The following is an 18309-nucleotide window of genomic DNA, read 5'->3' as shown; positions in this document are numbered from 1 at the left end:
CTTTTTTTCCCCCTTGTTTGCACAAACTTTTCTGTAATTGGCTTCTTCATTCTTCATCAGACTTGCTTCTTGGTGGTTTTTTTTTTTTTTTTGGTGTCTCTAGTTCCTTCCATCAGGCTCCCTTCTCTGTCCTCACCCCTCGAGGTACCCGACCAACACTGGAGGCTATATTTTCCCTTTCTCCCCAGATAGCAGCTCCCTTTGGTTTCTATATTTGCTTATTTGTCCCTTTCCACTTGGTGACTCATTCGACTTGGAAGAACCTTTGGACTAGACTTCCCCACTCCTACCACTAGCCTGATCTGTTTTCTTGCTGTTATTATCACATGATAAGCACGGGAGTTTTTACGTTTCTCTCCCTCCTCCCACTCCCTCCTGAAATTTTCCAGTCCAGTTCCCTGCATGCACTATGAACTCGGAGCTGTTTTGGAAAGTTTTAAAACTGGCCGACGCTTACAGGTTTCATGATCATATTTCCCAGTGAGCCTTATGCTTCTCCTAATAAGCCCTGGGTTTCTTTCTTTTTACATGTTTATTGCTGGGGTGTGTATCTCTACCTTCTTTCCAGACATTTAAGTATATCCCAACTCTTTTAGCGGAGAAGGCAATGGTACCCCACTCCAGTACTTTTGCCTAGAAAATCCCATGGACGGAGGAGCCTGGTAGGCTGCAGTCCATGGGGTCGCTAGAGTCAGACACGACTGAGCGACTTCCCTTTCACTTTTCACTTTCATGCACTGGAGAAGGAAATGGCAACCCACTCCAGTGTTCTTGCCTGGAGAATCCCAAGGACGGGAAGCCTGGTGGGCTGCCATCTGTGGGGTTGCACAGAGTTGGACACGACTGAAGCGACTTAGCAGCAGCAGCAGCAGCAACTCTTTTAGATCCCCTGGAGAAGGAATTGGCAACTCACTTCAGTATTCTTGCCTGGGAAATCCCATGGAGAGAGGAGCCTGATGGGCTACAGTCCATGGGGTCACAAGGACTGTATGACTGAACGTGCACGTGCGCATGCGTACACACACACACACAAACTCTTTTAATAAATAAATCAAAAAGCTACATTGTGAGAAGGAACCTGTTTTAAAATTTGTCCTTAAGACATTAAGTCCATGTATCTGTTTGGTTCTTAGGTGATTTAGGAGATCTGGGTTCCTTCTTTCCTGCCTTCCTGGAGTCCTGGTGAAAATACTCCATGGTGGTTTCAAGGAAGCCAGACAGTTGGTGGGTTTGGAGCCAGACAGTTCTGGGTTCAAGGGCTGCCCTGCCAATGACCAGCTATGAGATCTGGGACAAATCATTTCAACTCCCCCAGAAGCAGAAGACAAACTATTTATGCAATGCCTGTTTTTGTACAGCTTATGAGCTAAGAATCACTTTCACATCTTCAGACAGTTGAAAAAAATTCAAAAGAAAAATAGTAGCTCATGTGTGTGTATGTGTGTGTGTTAGTTGCTCACTTGTGTCCGACTCTTTGTGACCCCATAGACTGTAGCCTGCCAGGCTCCTCTGTCCATGGATTTCTCCAGGCAATAATACTGGAGTGGGTTGCCATTCCCTTCTCCAGGGGATCTACCTGACCTAGGGATTGAACCTGGGTCTCCTGCATTGCAGGCAGATTCTTTACTGTTTGAGCCACCAGGGAAGCCCTAGTATCTCACATGTGTAAATTTCTGCGAGGTTCAGCTTTCAGCATCCACCGTGTCTTGTGGGCACACAGCCACACCTGTTTGTCTACGGATATTAGAGATTCAGGACCTGGTTCGGACTGCTTTTGAGCTATTGAAGGTTGAATTGATAACAGTGACCACCTGGCCCCCTTAGAGCTAAAAATAATTTACTCTCTGGCCCTTTACAGCCAAAGTTCACTGACCTCTGCTCTAAGCCTCACTTTCCTTGTTTCTGACTAAGCTAAGCGTGACATCATAAGGGTTAAGTGCCATGATCTAAGCCATGTGCTTGGCTATGGTTTTGGAATATTGGCTATTATCAACAACAATAACTTCTCTGAAAGTGAAAACATGAAAGTCACTCAGTCATGTCCAACTCTTTGCAACCCCTTGGACTGTAGCCCAACAGGCTCCTCTGTCCATGGGATTCTCCAGGCAAGAATACTGGAGTGGGTTGCCATTCCCTTCTCCAGGGGATCTTCCTGATCCAGGGATCGAAGCTGGGTCCCTTGTGTTGCAGGTGGATTCTTTACCCTCAGAGCCACCAGGGAAGCCCGATAATCTCTCTATCTGTGCCTTATCCATAGAGCTATGGTTTGGGAATTTCATGAGGCTCAAAGTCGCTCACATGTTGCAGTGTTTATGCCTCACTCCCTCCATGTTGTTTCTGAGTGGGATCTTTGTCTTTCAGGAGCTGCACCTCTGCGTCTCCCGCCGACATTATGCTCTGGAGCGTGGCTGCCGGCTGCGTGGGCTGCTGCCTGGGAATTACAGTGTGCGAGTTCGGGCCACCTCCCTGGCAGGCAATGGGTCTTGGACGGAAGCCACCTATTTCTACGTGACAGACTATTGTAAGTCTGCACGGCCACTTCGACTGGTAGAGTCTGTGCTTGGTGCTGGGCCTAGCAGGGTGTTTCAGAGGATGCTTGGGGAAGCCTGGAGGCTGTGGGTACTGCCTCTGACTTGACCTCGGGGTCCACCGGCTGCTGCTGTGTGACCAGGGCAAGATGCTTGCCCTCTCTAAGCGCATGCTTCCTCATCTGACTATGGGTATAATACTAGGACCACCACTGGAGGTGAAGGGAGGCTTCAGAGACATCATGAATGCCAAGTGGCTGGCACAGGGCACGTGTGATAAGCACATTAGCTCCTGTTATTGGGGTCTCCATCTTTGTCTTCAGATGGGCCATGTCCTCCAAGGGAGTATGTGGGAGCTTATCTACTCAGCCTTGGGCGTGCTGGCAGGAAGTGCTGCCATTGAGCGAGCTGGACACACTGTGGACAGTACAATAGGGAGAGATGGGGAGAGCTGAGCTGGTCAGGGAGTGCTTCCTGGAGGCAGGGGCATCTTGGCTGAAACCTGGGAGAATGTATAAGAGGGGACAGACCCTGGGACTTCCCTGGTGGTCCAGTGGCTAAGACTCCATGCTCCCAATGCAGGGGCCCTGGGTTTGATCCCTGGTCAGGGAACTTGATCCCACATGCCACAACTAGGACCCAGTGCAGCCAGATAATTAAATAAAAACTTTACAAAAAAAAAAAAGAGGGGACAGACCAATGGTGTAGGAACCCAGCCACTTAGAAGGAGGGGCAATTCTAGACCAGGAGGAGTGGAAACTTGGGTGGGAGGGGGGAAGATAGAGCTTCTGCTTAGTTGGCTGGATTTTCATCTGCCAGGCTTGGTGAGACTGTGGAAAGTGGAAAGGGATTCTTGCTGGGCTGGTTCTGGTCAAGTTAAAGAGCATGGTTCCCACCAAAATTACCCTCACCTCAGATACCAGATGAAAGCTTGGGGGTTCTCCAGGCCACCTGCACTCCTGACTGGCTGGCTACAAATCTGGGGGTTATCACAACCCCCTCAGATTTAGTGGCTTGCTAGAGAAGACTCTGATGCTGGGAAAGATTGAGGGCAGGAGTAGGAGGAGATGACAGAGGATGAAATGATTGGATGGCATCATTGACTCAATGGGCATGAGTTTCAGCAAACTCCAGGAGAGAGTGAAGGACGGGGAAGCCTGGCAGTCCATGGAGTCGTAAAGAGTCAGACAGGACTAAATGACCGAACAACAACCTATGGCTCATAGAACTCAGGAAAATGCTGTGGGACAGTGGGCTTTATGATAAAAGATGTAAGTCAGGACCACTCAGATAAAGAGCCGCGTAGGGCGGGGGCCAAGAGCAGACTGGAAGACATGGCTCCTGTGTCTTCTCTCCATGGAATCAGGATACATCGCAGCACCATCCTGGCATATCAATGTGCCCACCAGCCAGGAAGCTTCTCTGAGCCTTGGTGAACAGAGTTTTTATTGGGGTTTCATTATATCGGTGAGATTGATCAAGTCATTAACCACATGACTGAACTCCATCTCCAAACCCCCTCCCCTGTTTGGAGACCAGGCTGAAAGTCCAACCCCTCTAATCACACACATGGTCTTCCAGTAACCAGCCCCTATCTCAAACTATCTTCTCTCTTAGCATAAACTCAGGTGTGTTCCAAGGGCTTCATCAATAACAAAGACATTGCTAACACGGATTTTTCAAGGATTTAGAGGGAAACCATGAACAGAACTCGAAAGAAATTATCAAAATGGGGAAAATATTTGTGACCTCATTGACAAAGAGTTCATATCTTTAATACAAAATGAGTATGTATCTATGTCTCCTATGAGTAAAAGATATATGTCCTCACACAAAAATAAGCAAGGGATATAAATAGCCAATTTTAAAAGAAATAGAAAAATAGAAAACATAAGGGGAAAAATGACCAACTTCACTCAAAACCACACCAAAAGGGAAAAAAAAAAGGCAAATCAAAATGAAATAGAATTTTTAACTTATCAAATTGGCAAGTGTTTTGCTTGTTTCTGTTATTTAATTACACACAGTGTTATTCAAGAGTGCAGACACATGGATGTTATTTTTCATGGTAGGTGAGTCCTAAACCACAGTCCTTTAATAACGTATATCCAAAAAAAAAAGCTTATAAAAGCTTTTACTGTTTCAGCCAGCAATGGTAGCTCTAGAAATTCATCCTAAGGAAATGATCAGAGATGTCACCAAAAGATAAATGATTGAGGAAATTCAGCACAGCTTACTAACAGTAGCTAACAATGGAGAATTAAATATTCAACACATTCGATTAACAACTCTTTCTTAAATAATAAGGAAGCTGGCAAGACACCCAGGGTGTAAAATTTAAAGAGGCACTCACCCTCTGGGGGTGACTCTGCCCTGGCATGGCCCAAAGCAAGAGTTCCTCTCAAATTTTGCATCCTGGCTGCCTCCCTTCCTGAATCCTAGTTCTGGTGGCCACGGGAATCTCAGGAGTGAACTGGTCTGTGGGTCTGGGAAGCAGAGGTGGGGTGGGGTGGGCATCATGGCTCCCAGGTGTGCTGGGTGCTGGGCAATTGGTAGCCTCCACCTTTTCCCCTCCTAAGAAAAATGCCCACCACGGCACATGACCAGACGGTTTCCATTCTTCATGTCCCATCCAACCCTGAGTATTCATTGGAAGGACTGATGCTGAAGCTGAATCTCCATTCCTTTGGCCACCTGATGTGAAGAGTCATTGGAAAAGACCCTGATGCTGGGAAAGATTGAAGGCAAGAGGAGAAGGGAGCTACAGAGGATGAAATGGTTGGATGACCTTACCGACTCAATGGACATGAATTTGAGCAAACTCTGGGAGACAGTGAAGGACAGGGAAACCTGGCGTGCTGCCGTTCATGGGGTCGCAAAGAGTCAGACATGACTGAGCAACTGAACAACATCCAATCATCAAATATTTAGAGAGGCTTTCTCCATGTGGAAGGAGGCAGTTTGCTGTCAATTCAGGGAGGTCCAAGAGGACAAGATGTCTCCGGATAGAGCTGACCCCTAAGGGCAGCATGGAGCAGTGGTCAAGAACTTGCTCAGATGGCCTGGGTTCAAATCTCTGCTCCACCTTGAATCAACTCTTAAACTTGGGCAAGAACTCTCACCTCTCTGAGCCTCTGTGTCCCATTTTGTTAACTGACATTGATGTTAACACCACCCCCACCCCACCCCCGCCACTTTGGCTTATGGAATGATTAACTAAGATCTCCCAGGCAGGGCACTTCAAACAGTGCCTGGTATGTTCATAAGTGTTCAGTAAACTGTTACTATTAAAGACCCGAAGGACCAGGTTCCTTCTCTGGTTTCCCAGAACTCACTTTCTTCCTTGGCTTGGAAGCGTCTGAATACATGGGTGCTTTTGTAATTACAGACAATTCAGCCTTGCATGAGAATTAGAATTAAGGCTGCATAACGTTTCTTCAGTTGGTTTAGTTCTTTGGGACGACCCCCTGGCACACACAGGGCACTTCTGATGGATTTTTCATCTGCCAGAGGTACTGCTGGGATTGAAATAAGCTATTTAATTTGAAGGGTTCAGTGCAAACTGAAAAGACGTGGTCCCTGGTTTAAAAAGTGTCAAGATTTTCAAGACAGGAAGAGCAGAGCATTAAACAGAGAGCAGGACCTTCTGAGGGCTTCCCTGGTAGCTTCAGTTCAGTTCAGTCATTCAGTCGTGTCCGACTCTTTGCGACCCCATGAACTGCAGCACACCAGGCCTCCCTGTCCATCACCAACTCCTGGAGTTCACTCAAACTCACATCCATCGAGTTGGTGATGCCATCCAGCCATCTCATCCTCTGTCGTCCCCTTCTCCTCCCGCCTTCAATCTTGCCCAGTATCAGGGTCTTTTCCAATTAGTTGGTTCTTCACATCAGGTGGCCAAAGGATTGGAATTTCAGCTTCAGCATCAGTCCTTCCAATGAATATTCAGGACTGATTTCCTTTAGGATTGGCTGGTGGATCTCCTTGCAGTCCAAGGGACTCTCAAGAGTCTTCTCCAACACCACAGTTCAAAAGGATCAATTCTTGGGTGCTCAGCTTTCTTTACAGTCCAACTCTCACATCCATACATGACTACTGGAAAGACCATAGGTTTGACTAGATGGACCTTTGTTAGTAAAGCAATGTTTTTTAATATGCTGTCTAGGTTGGTCATCGCTTTTCTTCCAAGGAGCAAGCGTCTTTTAATTTCATGGCTGCAATCACCATCTGCAGTGATTTTGGAGTCCAAGACAATAAAGTCTCTCACTGTTTCCATTGTTTTCCCATCTATTTGCCATGAAGTGATGGGACCAGATGCCATGATCTTAGTTTTCTGAATGTTGAGTTTTAAGCCAACTTTTTCACTCCCCTCTTTCACTTTCATCAAGAAGCTTAGTTCTTTGCTTTCTGCAATAAGGGTGGTGTCATCTGTGTATCTGAGGTTATTGATATTTCTCCTGGCAATCTTGATTCCAGCTTGTGCTTCATCCAGCCCGGCATTTCGCATGCTGTACTCTGCACACAAGTTAAATAAGCATGGTGACAATACACAGCCTTGATGTATTCCTTTCCTGATTTGGAACCAGTCTGTTGTTCCATGTCCAATTCAAACTGTTGCTTCTTGACCTGCATACAGATTTCTCAGGAAGCAGGTCAGGTGGTCTGGTATTCCCATCTCTTTAAGAATTTTTCACAGTCTGTTGTGATCCACACAGTCAAAGGCTTTGGCGTAGTCAATAAAGCAAAAATAGATATTTTTCTGGGACTCTCTTGCTTTTTTAATGATCCAGTGGATGTTGGCAATTTGATCTCTGGTTCCTCTGCCTTTCCTAAACCATCTTGAACATCTGGAAGTTCACGGTTCACTACTGTTGAAGCCTGACTTGGAGAATTTTGAGCATTACTTTGCTAGCATGTGAGATAAGTACAATTGTGCAGTAGTTTGAACATTCTTTGGCATTGCCTTTCTTTGGGATTGGAATGAAAACTGACCTTTTCCAGTCCTATGGCCACTGCTGAGTTTTCCAAATTTGCTGTCATATTGAGTCACAGCACTTTCACAGCATCATTTTTCAGGATTTGAATAGCTCAACTGGAATTCTATCACCTCCACTAGCTTTGTTCGTAGTGATGCTTCCTAAGGCCCACTTGATTTCTCATTCCAGGATGTCTGGCTCTAGGTGAGTGATCACACCATCGTGATTATCTGGGTCATAGAGATCTTTTTTGTATAGTTCTTCTGTGTATTCTTGCCACCTCTTCTTAATGTCTTCTGCTTCTGTTAGGTCCATACCATTTCTGTCCTTTATTGTCTTTGCATTAAATGTTCCCTTGGTATCTCTTGGTATCTCTAATATCTCTAATCTGGTAGCTTAGGGGTAAAGAATCCTCCTGCCAATGCAGGAGATCCAGGTATGATTCCTGGGCTGGGAAGATCCCTTGGAGAAGGAAATGGCAACCTGCTCCAGTATTCTAGCCTGGGAAATACCATGGACAGAGGAGTCTGAAGGGCTAAAGTCCATGGAGTCTCAAAGAGTCAGACATGACTTAGTGACTGAAAACCAACAAGGACCTTCTGAGTAGGGGACCTAGCTGATGGCTTGGGTTACATGTCTATGAAGCTGGTGGTGAAGGGAGAAAGCTGGCGCTGGGCAGTGGTCTGGGGTCACTGCAGGGGATACTGACTCAGGGACTAGAGAAGGGGAACAAGCGTGAGTGGCCCATTAGATGTGTAGATATGCTTTCTGGCATGACCTTTGATGTGAACACATTTTAATGAGAACCCTACATTTTCTTATTCTATTTCAGTAGACGTGCCATCAAATATTGCAAAAATCATCATCGGTCCCCTCATCTTTGTCTTTCTCTTCAGTGTTGTGATTGGAAGTATTTGTCTATTCCTGAGAAAGAGGTGAGTGTGGTGATGTGCTGGTAAGTGGTTAACAACCAGCTCTCTTGGGGAAAAGTATGCCTACATGTGTGTTAGTCGCTCGGTCGTGTCCAACTCTTTGCAACCCCATGGACTGTAGCTTGGCAGACAGCACTGTCCATGGAATCCTCCAGGCAAGAATACTGGAGTGGGTAGCGATTCCCTTCTCCAGGGGAACCTTCCTGACCCAGGGATCAAACCCAGGTCTCTTGCATTGTAGGCAGATTGTTTACCATCTGAGCCAACAGGGAAAGCCATATGCATTATGATAGGATTTAATTTATCCATTTTTTTTTTAAACATGGATTTGATTTCTTAGTTTTCAGTTCACAGCAAAACTGAGGCAAAAGTATAAGAATTTCCCATACACCCCTTGACCCGTGTATGATCCCCTATTATCAACATCAGTGTTCTAACTGATAAACCTACATCCATACATTGTTATCACCCAAAGTCCATAGTTTATATTATGCTTCACTCTCGGTGTTGTGCATTGTAAGGATTTGGACAAATAATACAATGACATGTTTCTACTGGGGCTTCCCCAGTGGCTCAGTGGTAAGGAATCCACCTGCCAATGCAGGAGATGCAGGTTTGATCCCTGGATCGGGAAGATCCCCTGCAGAAGGAAATGGCAACCCACTCCAGTATTCTTGCCTGGGAAATCCCATGAACAGTGGAGCCTGGTGGGCTACAGACCATGGGGTCGCAAAAGAGTCAGGCATACAGCTTAGCGACTAAATAACTACCACAGTGCAGTGACTCATGAACATATAGTATTTCTGCCTTATGTATGCAACCATCTAAATAAAGAAGGTAACAGAGATGGACTGAAGAGTGTAAGATACAGTGTGATAATTAGGAAGTGGCCAGTTTTGAGTATGCATTACGTTTGCTTTGAAGATAATATATTTAACTGTAGGCTTATGTGATTTAATTTTAAGCGGTGGTTGTATTTAACAACTGGCTTGCAAATTTCCTGAAAATTCAACAGTTGTTTCTCATAAGCTAGAATGAGATGGTTTCAGAACAGCAGCGGGTGAATAGTTTTTAGATGTTATAATGACAGCCATAAATTATAGTTTATGGGTAAGCTGTTCCACGCTGATGCACTTAAGTAGCCATCTGATGGGCTTCTGCTAAAAAAAATTAGGATCCCCCACCCTCACCGCAGACTGTATCCAGGATTATGTGGCTGCTGTTAATAAGGGTAGCTGTTTGCTCTGGGGAGGTTATATCCTCCTGCTAGACACCCACAGAGTCCTGTGAGTTTATCAAGATGGAATGTCTCCATTCTTCTCATCCAGGCAGCCAGATGGGCCATTGGGACCACTGTATGCTTCTTCAAACCCAGAGTACCTCAGTGCCAGCGATGGTAAGTTCTGTCCCTTTGCCCGTGGATGACCAGAACCCCTCTGTTTGGTTTCCTTTGCCATCTCTATCAATTGACAGTCAAGGGTTGGTACCCTAGGGGGCTGAGAAGAGTCTTCTTGTTCCCTTGAGTTGGCACACCTGCCCCTTGTGCAGAAACCCTGTTACCAGGAGCAATTAGACACCTGCCGTCTGGCACTTGTTTGGATGGGCTGATCTAGATGATCTAGATGTGCTTGGGCTGGGCTGAGACACCCTCAACTTGGTGCTGCAGCTGTAGAGATACAGAGCACGGGTCCTGTGCTAGAGAGCGTGCCAAGGGTCAGAGCCAGAAAGTGGTCACAAAACAGGCCATCCAAGCTGGGAGGTGGAGTCAGAAGCCAAGATGGGAGACTGGAGATGAGGGATGGGGCAAACGAGAAGCAAGGACCAGATGGGGAATATGGGAGGCTGGGTGGGTACCACCAGCACCTCTGCTCTTGGTGGCCACTGAATATGGGGAAGATGCTGATGCTGGTGACAGGAGCATAGGACCGATGACCATGTTCCCTTGACTGCACCAAAGGGCAGTGAGTGACCCTTGTAGATAAAGCTTTGGCTGTTCCTTTAGACACGAAGGCAGCTATTGCATTTCAACCTTCTAAAATGCTTCATGCAGCAAAAAAAAAAAAAATCAAAGAGCGACTTTCAAGGCATGAACACTATTGCATGGCAGGATGCTGCTTTGGGAGACAGGGGTGGTGTTTTTAAGGATACCTGGGATTCATTTCAAAGAAGTCTGATAAAACATGCAGATATGGAAGTGAATGTCATGAGGAAAAAAGGTAGACTCATGGAGCCTGGAGAAACAGGAGGCAGGCCCACACGGGGAAGCACCAGGGTTGGTCAGGAGGCAGAGGGAGTGGGAGAAAAATATTAGTAAGAGGCTTTATTGTCTTTTCCATGGGAAAGGTGAGGCAAGACATAAGAGAGGCTAATTCAAGCTAAAACTATTTCAGCAGCATCTGGGGCATATGAGCTGTCCCTGGTTGTCTCCTAACTGGACCTGGGATGATCAGGGCAGGGGGATGGTGCCCCAGAGTGTGAGAGCCTGATGATGGAGGGGGTTAGGATGTGGGCTCTGGATTGGCTGTTTTGCATATGAAAGGTGGACTCTCGGGCACTTCATTTATTCTCTGTGTGAATTGGCCACCCCCAGGAAGGGCAGTCCTTCTAGCACCAGCAAGACCTCAAAGCATCAGAATAGGGAACCTAGACAAGGGGGTTATTCCCAGTGGGAATAGGCACAGAGTCTAGGAGCAAGAAGGGGTGAGTGTTGATCCAGAGCCTTTCTCTCTGTTTGGCAAATGGCATTGTTAACCATGTCAGAGATGGGAAAGCTGAACCCCAGGGCTGCCATCAACCCCCACAGTGTTCTGCTTCCACTCTATTATCCTGCTTCCTTCTGGGGTTGCAGCAATGGCTGAAGGCACAGAGGTGCTCAGGGAAAGCTGGAAGTTGCAGCTTGTGGGTCTTTAAGGCCAGGAAGTTCTGGGCCAAGAGATACAGAGGGCAAGGTCCAAGCTCTGGGATCTTGGGGGCTGGGAGAGGGACTCCCCAGTGAGTATGTGTAAGTTCATTTGGGTTCAGAGCTCTTGTATGATCCAATGTCCTTGCAAGAGCCATTGGTGATGGTATTGTGTTGCTTAGACTGCTGTACTCAGACTGGACGGCTTAGAAAAGAGTTTGATTTCCTCACAGCCCCAGAGGCTGGAACTCTGAGATCACAGTGTTAGCAGGGTTGGTTTCTCCTGAGTCCTCTCTCCTTGGCTTGTAGTTGGCCATCTTCTCCCTGTATCTTCCCTCTGTGTGTATCTGTGTCCTAATCTCTTCAAGGACTCCAGTCAGATTGGATTAGGGCCACTCTAATGACCTTATTTCGGAGAAGGCAATGGCACCCCACTCCAGTACTCTTGTCTGGAAAATCCCATGGATGGAGGAGCCTGGTGGGCTGCAGTCCATGGGGTCGCTAAGAGTCAGACATGACTGAGCGACTTGACTTTCACTTTTCACTTTCATGCATTGGAGAAGGAAATGGCAACCCACTCCAGTGTTCTTGCCTGGAGAATCCCAGGGACGAGGGAGCCTGGTGGGCTGCCATCTCTGGGGTCACACAGAGTCGGACATGACTGAAGTGACTTAGCAGCAGCAGCAATAACCTTATTTTACCTTGATCATCTCTGTAAAGATTCCACCTCTAAATACAGTCACATTCTGAAAAACTTGGGTTCGGACATCAACATATAAATGTGTGAGGGATACAATTTTAGCATGCAACAGGTGCAGAGGAGGGCAGGAAGCATCATGGTTTTTCTTAAGACTGTGTATTTGTCTGCAAATTATTTGCCACTGTGTAACAAACAACTCCAAACTTAGGGGCTTAAAACAACCACTATCTATTGGCTCAAAGTGTGATGGCTTTGCCAGCTGGGCAGTGCGCAGCTGGGTGGTTTTTCCGGTCTCACTCACATGGCTGTAGCCCTTTTGCAGATCCACTGGCACTGAGTTGTCTTGAGTGGGCTCACTCACCTATCTGGTGGCAGGCAGGCTGGGTGTTCCCCCTTCCTTTTGGTACTCTGCAGAAACAACAGGCTTAGATGGGAAGTAGCATCCTTTGGTAAGGGGACTCTGAAATCAGACAGGTTTCAGGCTCAGCTTGGCACGCTACTGGCCAGGACCCTGGACTGATTATGGCTCCTTCCTGAACCTCCGTCCATCCTGTTGTTGGCCCTGTGCCCACTGCCCAGCGCAAGGTCTGGACCCCAGGAACCACTTAGTGAACATTTACAAGGAGGAGGTTGGGTGGGAGGTGGCCAGGACCCCGGAAGGATCTGCTGAGGGTGCTGTGTAGATAAGTGAGGAGTAGTGTTTCCATGCTCTGTGTATGTGCCGGACGAGTGGGAGGTGCCTCGAGAGAAGATCACACTCCTGCGAGAATTGGGGCAAGGCTCCTTTGGCATGGTGTACGAGGGCAACGCCAGGGACATTGTCAAGGGTGAGGCGGAGACGCGCGTGGCAGTGAAGACGGTCAATGAGTCAGCCAGCCTGCGAGAGCGGATCGAGTTTCTCAACGAGGCTTCGGTCATGAAGGGTTTCACCTGCCACCATGTGGTAAGTCCCCCTGCTGGCTCCGGGAGCAGACAAAGTCTTTATTTTTTAATTTTTATTTTAGTTTTTTAAATTTTTAGTTGGAGGATAATACAATACCATGTGCAAAATAGACAGCTAGTGGGAAGCTGCTATATAACACAGGGAGCCCAGCCCACTGCTTTGTGACCACCTAGAGCCTATATATACTTATGACTGATTTGCTTGTCGTGTGGCAGAAACCAACACAACAGTGCAAAGGCTTCCTTAACACACATTCTCTCATCCCATCTCCTCCATCCTTCCTCTTAATGCATAGAGCTTGAGGATGCTGGGTGTGGACCTTCTGCCCAGCCCCCACTCTGCTGAGCATCCCAGAGGTGGCCCTTCCCTTCTCATTTCTCCAATCCCATCCTTTCCCACCTCACCTAGAGTGAGACCCTTTCGCTGTCCCATCACTTTCTAGAATCTTCTATCTCTTCCCTCTTCCTGGCTCCTATGTAACCTCTAAACACTGTGGTCCACCTGATCCCTGCTCCCCACTCCCCAGTCAGCACAGACTCTCCCTGCCTTTCTACTCCTTTAGTTTCCCTTGAGCCTGAGTCCTTTCATCCTTGCCCCAAGCATATTCTTGGAGCACCTGCTCTATATGAGCTCCATTCTCTTCTCTGAGATGCAGCGGATGTCTGTCCTCCTGGAGCTCCCAATCCAGAAGTGGAGACAGAAGCTAAACCCAGCAAGTTAATGATGTCATCCCATGAGGAGACGATGCTATGGCAACAGGGGAGAGGAGGGCGGAGCTGGGGGTTTGGGAAGGCAGCAGTGGCAAAGGTATATTTGAGCAAAGACTCCAGGATGTAGGGACTGGGTTGAGGGACAGGTGAGGGGACAGAGCATCAGGCAGAGGGAACAGTTAAGGCAAAGGTCTGGAGGTGGGCTTAGAGACACAAGGGTTTGCCTTGGCATGTTGCTGTTTGGGAGCGGCCATTTATTCACTTCTTTAAGTAGTATTTGTGCAGGCCGCTGCAGGAGATGTTGCAGGGACAAGGTTGAATGAACAACTGTGATTCTTTTGGCCCTTGTGCAGCTTGCTTTTTTTTTGGCCTCGCCCCATGGCTTATGGGATCTTGGTTCCCAGCGCAGAGTCCTAACCACTGGACTGCCAGGGAATTCCCTGTGGCTTGCAATTTTCATCTGTACCATCCAGGACAGTGGAGCTTCCCTGATAGCTCGGTTGGTAAAGAATCCACCTACAATGCAGGAGACCCCGATTCGATTGCTGGGTCGGGAAGGTCCACTGGAGAAGAGATAGGCTATCCACTCCAGTATTCTTGGGCTTCCCTTGTGGCTCAGCTGGTAAAGAATCCGCCTGCAACATGGGAAGCCTGCATTCGATCCCTGGGTTAGGAAGATCCCCTGGAGAAGGGAAAGGCTACCCACTCCAGTGGTAGCTTGAGAATTTGGGCTTGAGAATTTCATGGACTGTGTAGTCCATGGGGTCGCAAAGAGTCAGATACGACTGAGGAACTTTCACTTTCATCCAGGACAGTAGCCACTCGCTCCCCCACCCCAAATCCAACAAGATGTTGACCTTGGTGTTTCTTCAGGCTTCCTACAGGCCACTCAGGACCAGTGTGCTGGGTGTGATGTAGGTACCAGACAGAAAGACCCAGGTGGGTGGACATCTTCTCACAGACCCTCATTCAAGAATCTGCCCGGCCCCTGCTTATTCCACAGGTCCGCCTCCTGGGGGTGGTGTCCAAAGGCCAGCCAACGCTGGTGGTGATGGAGTTGATGGCTCACGGAGACCTGAAGAGTTACCTCCGTTCCCTGCGGCCTGAGGCTGAGGTGAGCTGTCTCCAGGTACCTGGCAGGGCACCCAGCGCTCCTGGGCCTCAGGCACATGTGTGGCTGAACATGCCCCCCCCTGTTTCAACTTTAGAATAACCCCGGCCGCCCTCCGCCTACCCTGCAAGAAATGATTCAGATGGCGGCAGAGATCGCCGATGGGATGGCATACCTGAACGCTAAGAAGTTCGTGCACCGGGATCTTGCAGCCCGGAACTGCATGGTTGCCCACGACTTTACAGTCAAAATTGGAGGTGCGTCTGGCTTTCTGCCTTGAAATGTGTGACCCAGGCTTTTTGGCTTCGGTTGTCTATAGTGAGCACTTCAATCTTTTCTAGTAGTGGGAAGGGGCACGGTTTGGGATGGGGGCTCACCCTCATGCTGTAGTTTAATTGCATTTGTTCTTTACTTCATTCATTCACTTCTTTAAGTAGTATTTGTGCTGGTGGCTGCAGGAGGTGTTACAGGGGTAAGGTTGACTAAGTCACCATAATTTTTCTGCCCTTGAGAAACTTGCAATTTTTGGCCTGGACACATGGCTTCTGGGATGTTGGTTCCCAGCTCAGAGTCCTAACCACTGATTCCCCCAGGGAATTCCCTGCAGCTTGCAGTTTTTATCTGCACCAAGCAGCACAGTAAAATAAAATAAATTCAGTAAAAGTAAATAAAAATAATTTAAATTCAGTAAAACAAAATTTAAAAATTCAGGAAAATAAAATTAATTCAATAAAATAAAATAATTAAAATTCAGTGAACTAATTTAAATGAATTTAAATTCAGTACAATAGAATGAGGTTAATTCAGTAAAATAAAATAAAATTAGTTCAGTAAAATAAAATAATTAAAATTCAGTGAACTAATTTAGAACTTCCCAGGTAGCACTCAGGATAAAGAACCCACCTGCCAAGGCAGGAATCATAAGAGCTGCGGGTCGATCCCTGGGTTGGGAAGATCTCCTGGAGGAGGAAATGGCAACCCAAGCCAGTATTTATGCCTGGAGAATCCCATGGACAGAGAAGCCTAACAAGCTACAGTCTGTGGGGTCACAAAGAGTCAGACACGACTGAAGCGACTTAGCACTCACACATGAGGAGGCTGAAACTCTGTCTTTTCTGTGGGGTGTGAGGACAAGGGGTTGTGAAGCGAGGACCCAGCCTTTGGTTTCTGGCTGCGCAGCTAGGTGGGTAGTGGGGCCAGATCCAATGGGGTTGGCTGCAGAAGGTGAAAAGTTCAGCGTGGGTTGCCTATGAGGTCGTAGGTAGGAAGGAAGTTTTGCTAAGATTGAGATCCCCATGTTACAGGTCAGAACATCGCTTCTTTGCTGCTTGGTGGTTCTTTTCTTTCCTTTTAAGTGGTGACCCACCCCCCCCCCCTCCTCTGAGTACCCTCAGAATCCACTCTCACTGTATTTGGCTGTGATCCATGTGAGCTCACACCTGGGGCAGGTGAACTCAAGAGCTCTGCCAAGGCTGGGGGAGTAAAAACGGCAGACAGCTGGGTCACAGGTGAAGGCTAAGAGCATGTGAACTGTTTGTTATCAGACTTTGGAATGACAAGAGACATCTATGAAACGGATTACTACCGGAAAGGGGGCAAAGGTCTGCTCCCCGTGCGGTGGATGGCACCTGAATCCCTGAAGGACGGAGTCTTCACCACCTCTTCAGACATGTGGTGAGTTATGTGTGGGCCGGCGGAAAGAACACTGCACTTGAATTCCAGGTTGCTCTGATACTATGACCAGCAAGAGAGGAGTCACTTAAAAACTGACTTCTTCATGGCTTCTCCATCAAGGAAAGGAAGGGATAGCATGTCTGGGGGACCCTTGCACAACTGCTGTGACATTCCAATGAAGATTAGTCTTATAGGAATTTCTGAACTGCAGCATGAACTGTTTAGAGAACTGGCCACCCAGGTTCTAGTAAGCCAAGAAAGGGTGTGTGTGTTTATTTTAATGGCTTCATTGTTACTACTCCCAACTGTCATTGGCAGGTCTTTTGGTGTGGTCCTTTGGGAAATTACCAGCTTGGCAGAACAGCCTTACCAAGGTCTATCAAATGAGCAGGTGCTGAAATTTGTCATGGATGGAGGGTACCTGGATCAACCTGACAATTGTCCAGAGAGAGTGTAAGTGTAGAAAGGCGGTGTAGTGTGTGGGGTGTTTATTCAAAAGTCTGTGCCTTTTGCATGGATACTCGTGTTTGCATATTGTATGTCTATGTGTGTTTGTGTTTGCAAGTTTTATCTTTGAATGTACATTTGTGTTTTATATGATGTCTGTCTGTGTGTTTTTGCTTGCCTTTTGCATGCACACTTGGATCTGCATGTTGTGTCTACATATTACTACATGCTTGTGTATTATATCATTACATGTGTGCTTTATTGCCTTTCATATCTTTGGAAGGTTGTAGAGGAAACTGCACAGCAGTGGTTATTTGGGGACTAAAACTGGAGTGCTGGGGTGGAGACTTAAATTTAACTACATATTCTTATTATATCTCATTGAAAGTGGAAAAAAGAATTCACAAATTGTAAACACCAAAACTTCAGGGGTACGTACAACATATCCCCTTCCAATATTTGTCTTAAATTTTTGTTGCAGGAGCAGATGTACAACACAAACATCAAATGCACATCAATAAACACTTGCAAAATTGTCCAGCATCGTAATAGTCCAATAAATGTAAAGTAAAATGAAGGAAAGTACTATTTTCCTAATTAGCAATAAAAAGAAGAGAGGGAAAGAAGGAAGAGTTATGATATTCACTGCTGTCAATGGAATGGCTAGATAGTCATTCATATCACTCTATTGTAAGAATTTTTTGTTTGTTATCATTTAGTTGCTAAGTTGTGTCCAACTGTTTCATGACTCATGAACCTCCAGGCCCCTCTGTCCATGGGATTTCCCAGACAATAATACTGGAGTGGGTAGCCATTTCCTTCTCCGGGGATCTTCCTGACCCAGAGATCAAACCCAAGTCTTCAGCATTGGCAGACAGATTCTTTACCACTGAGCCATCAAGAAAGCCCATTATAATAATAGCTACTCACAGAAATTTTATTTAAAGTCTCCAAAAAAAAAAGAAAGAAAGAAAGAAATGATCTAAACATCCAACAATATGAGAATTGGCAAGTAAATTTATAAAATAATCAATAAAGTAATTTGATAAAATAATACACTATAGTAATTGACATTTCAAATGATGCTTATGAAATATTTTGTAAGTCAGTGGTCTAGCTTATGTTAAAATGCTAAGTGTAGTAAATGTGTATAAATTGCATTTCCGAATGTATCCAGACAGAAAAGATGAGATTATATCTGAAGGAGAGCTGTATGCAAGCTGTATTTTCACTATATTGTTGGGTGTTTTCTACCTTTCTACAATAAGCATTTACTATGCAGTGCTTATTGCATGTAATATTTCTTTACCAGTGTTTCTGCAAAAAAAAAAAAAAAGTTTGCCTTCCTGAAAAAAATGCATGGAAGAAGGCCATTTTGATGCTTCATCC

At 46.5% G+C, this 18309-nt stretch overlaps 1 protein-coding gene across 5 annotated transcripts in view; it reads left to right on the top strand.

Annotated features, from left to right (window-relative positions):
• The window catches only part of INSR (insulin receptor), a 174006-nt gene that overhangs the window by 149226 nt on the left and 6471 nt on the right, over positions 1 to 18309 (top strand). For 3 of the 5 annotated variants that reach the window (XM_070792007.1, XM_070792003.1, XM_070792005.1), the window contains 8 exons: positions 2362 to 2521; positions 8337 to 8439; positions 9765 to 9832; positions 12734 to 12978; positions 14692 to 14802; positions 14897 to 15056; positions 16344 to 16473; positions 16792 to 16926. In XM_070792007.1, the coding sequence (XP_070648108.1) occupies positions 2362 to 2521; positions 8337 to 8439; positions 9765 to 9832; positions 12734 to 12978; positions 14692 to 14802; positions 14897 to 15056; positions 16344 to 16473; positions 16792 to 16926 (1112 nt within the window). The remainder of the gene's footprint in view (positions 1 to 2361; positions 2522 to 8336; positions 8440 to 9764; positions 9833 to 12733; positions 12979 to 14691; positions 14803 to 14896; positions 15057 to 16343; positions 16474 to 16791; positions 16927 to 18309) is intronic. The other 2 variants (XM_070792004.1, XM_070792006.1) reach the window with 1 other exon arrangement.

Source organism: Bos indicus, chromosome 7 (assembly GCF_029378745.1).
Source record: "Bos indicus isolate NIAB-ARS_2022 breed Sahiwal x Tharparkar chromosome 7, NIAB-ARS_B.indTharparkar_mat_pri_1.0, whole genome shotgun sequence".
Taxonomy (NCBI): Eukaryota; Metazoa; Chordata; class Mammalia; order Artiodactyla; family Bovidae; genus Bos; species Bos indicus.
Note: the sequence above shows the minus strand (reverse complement) of the source record. Positions and strands in the feature narration are given on the sequence as shown.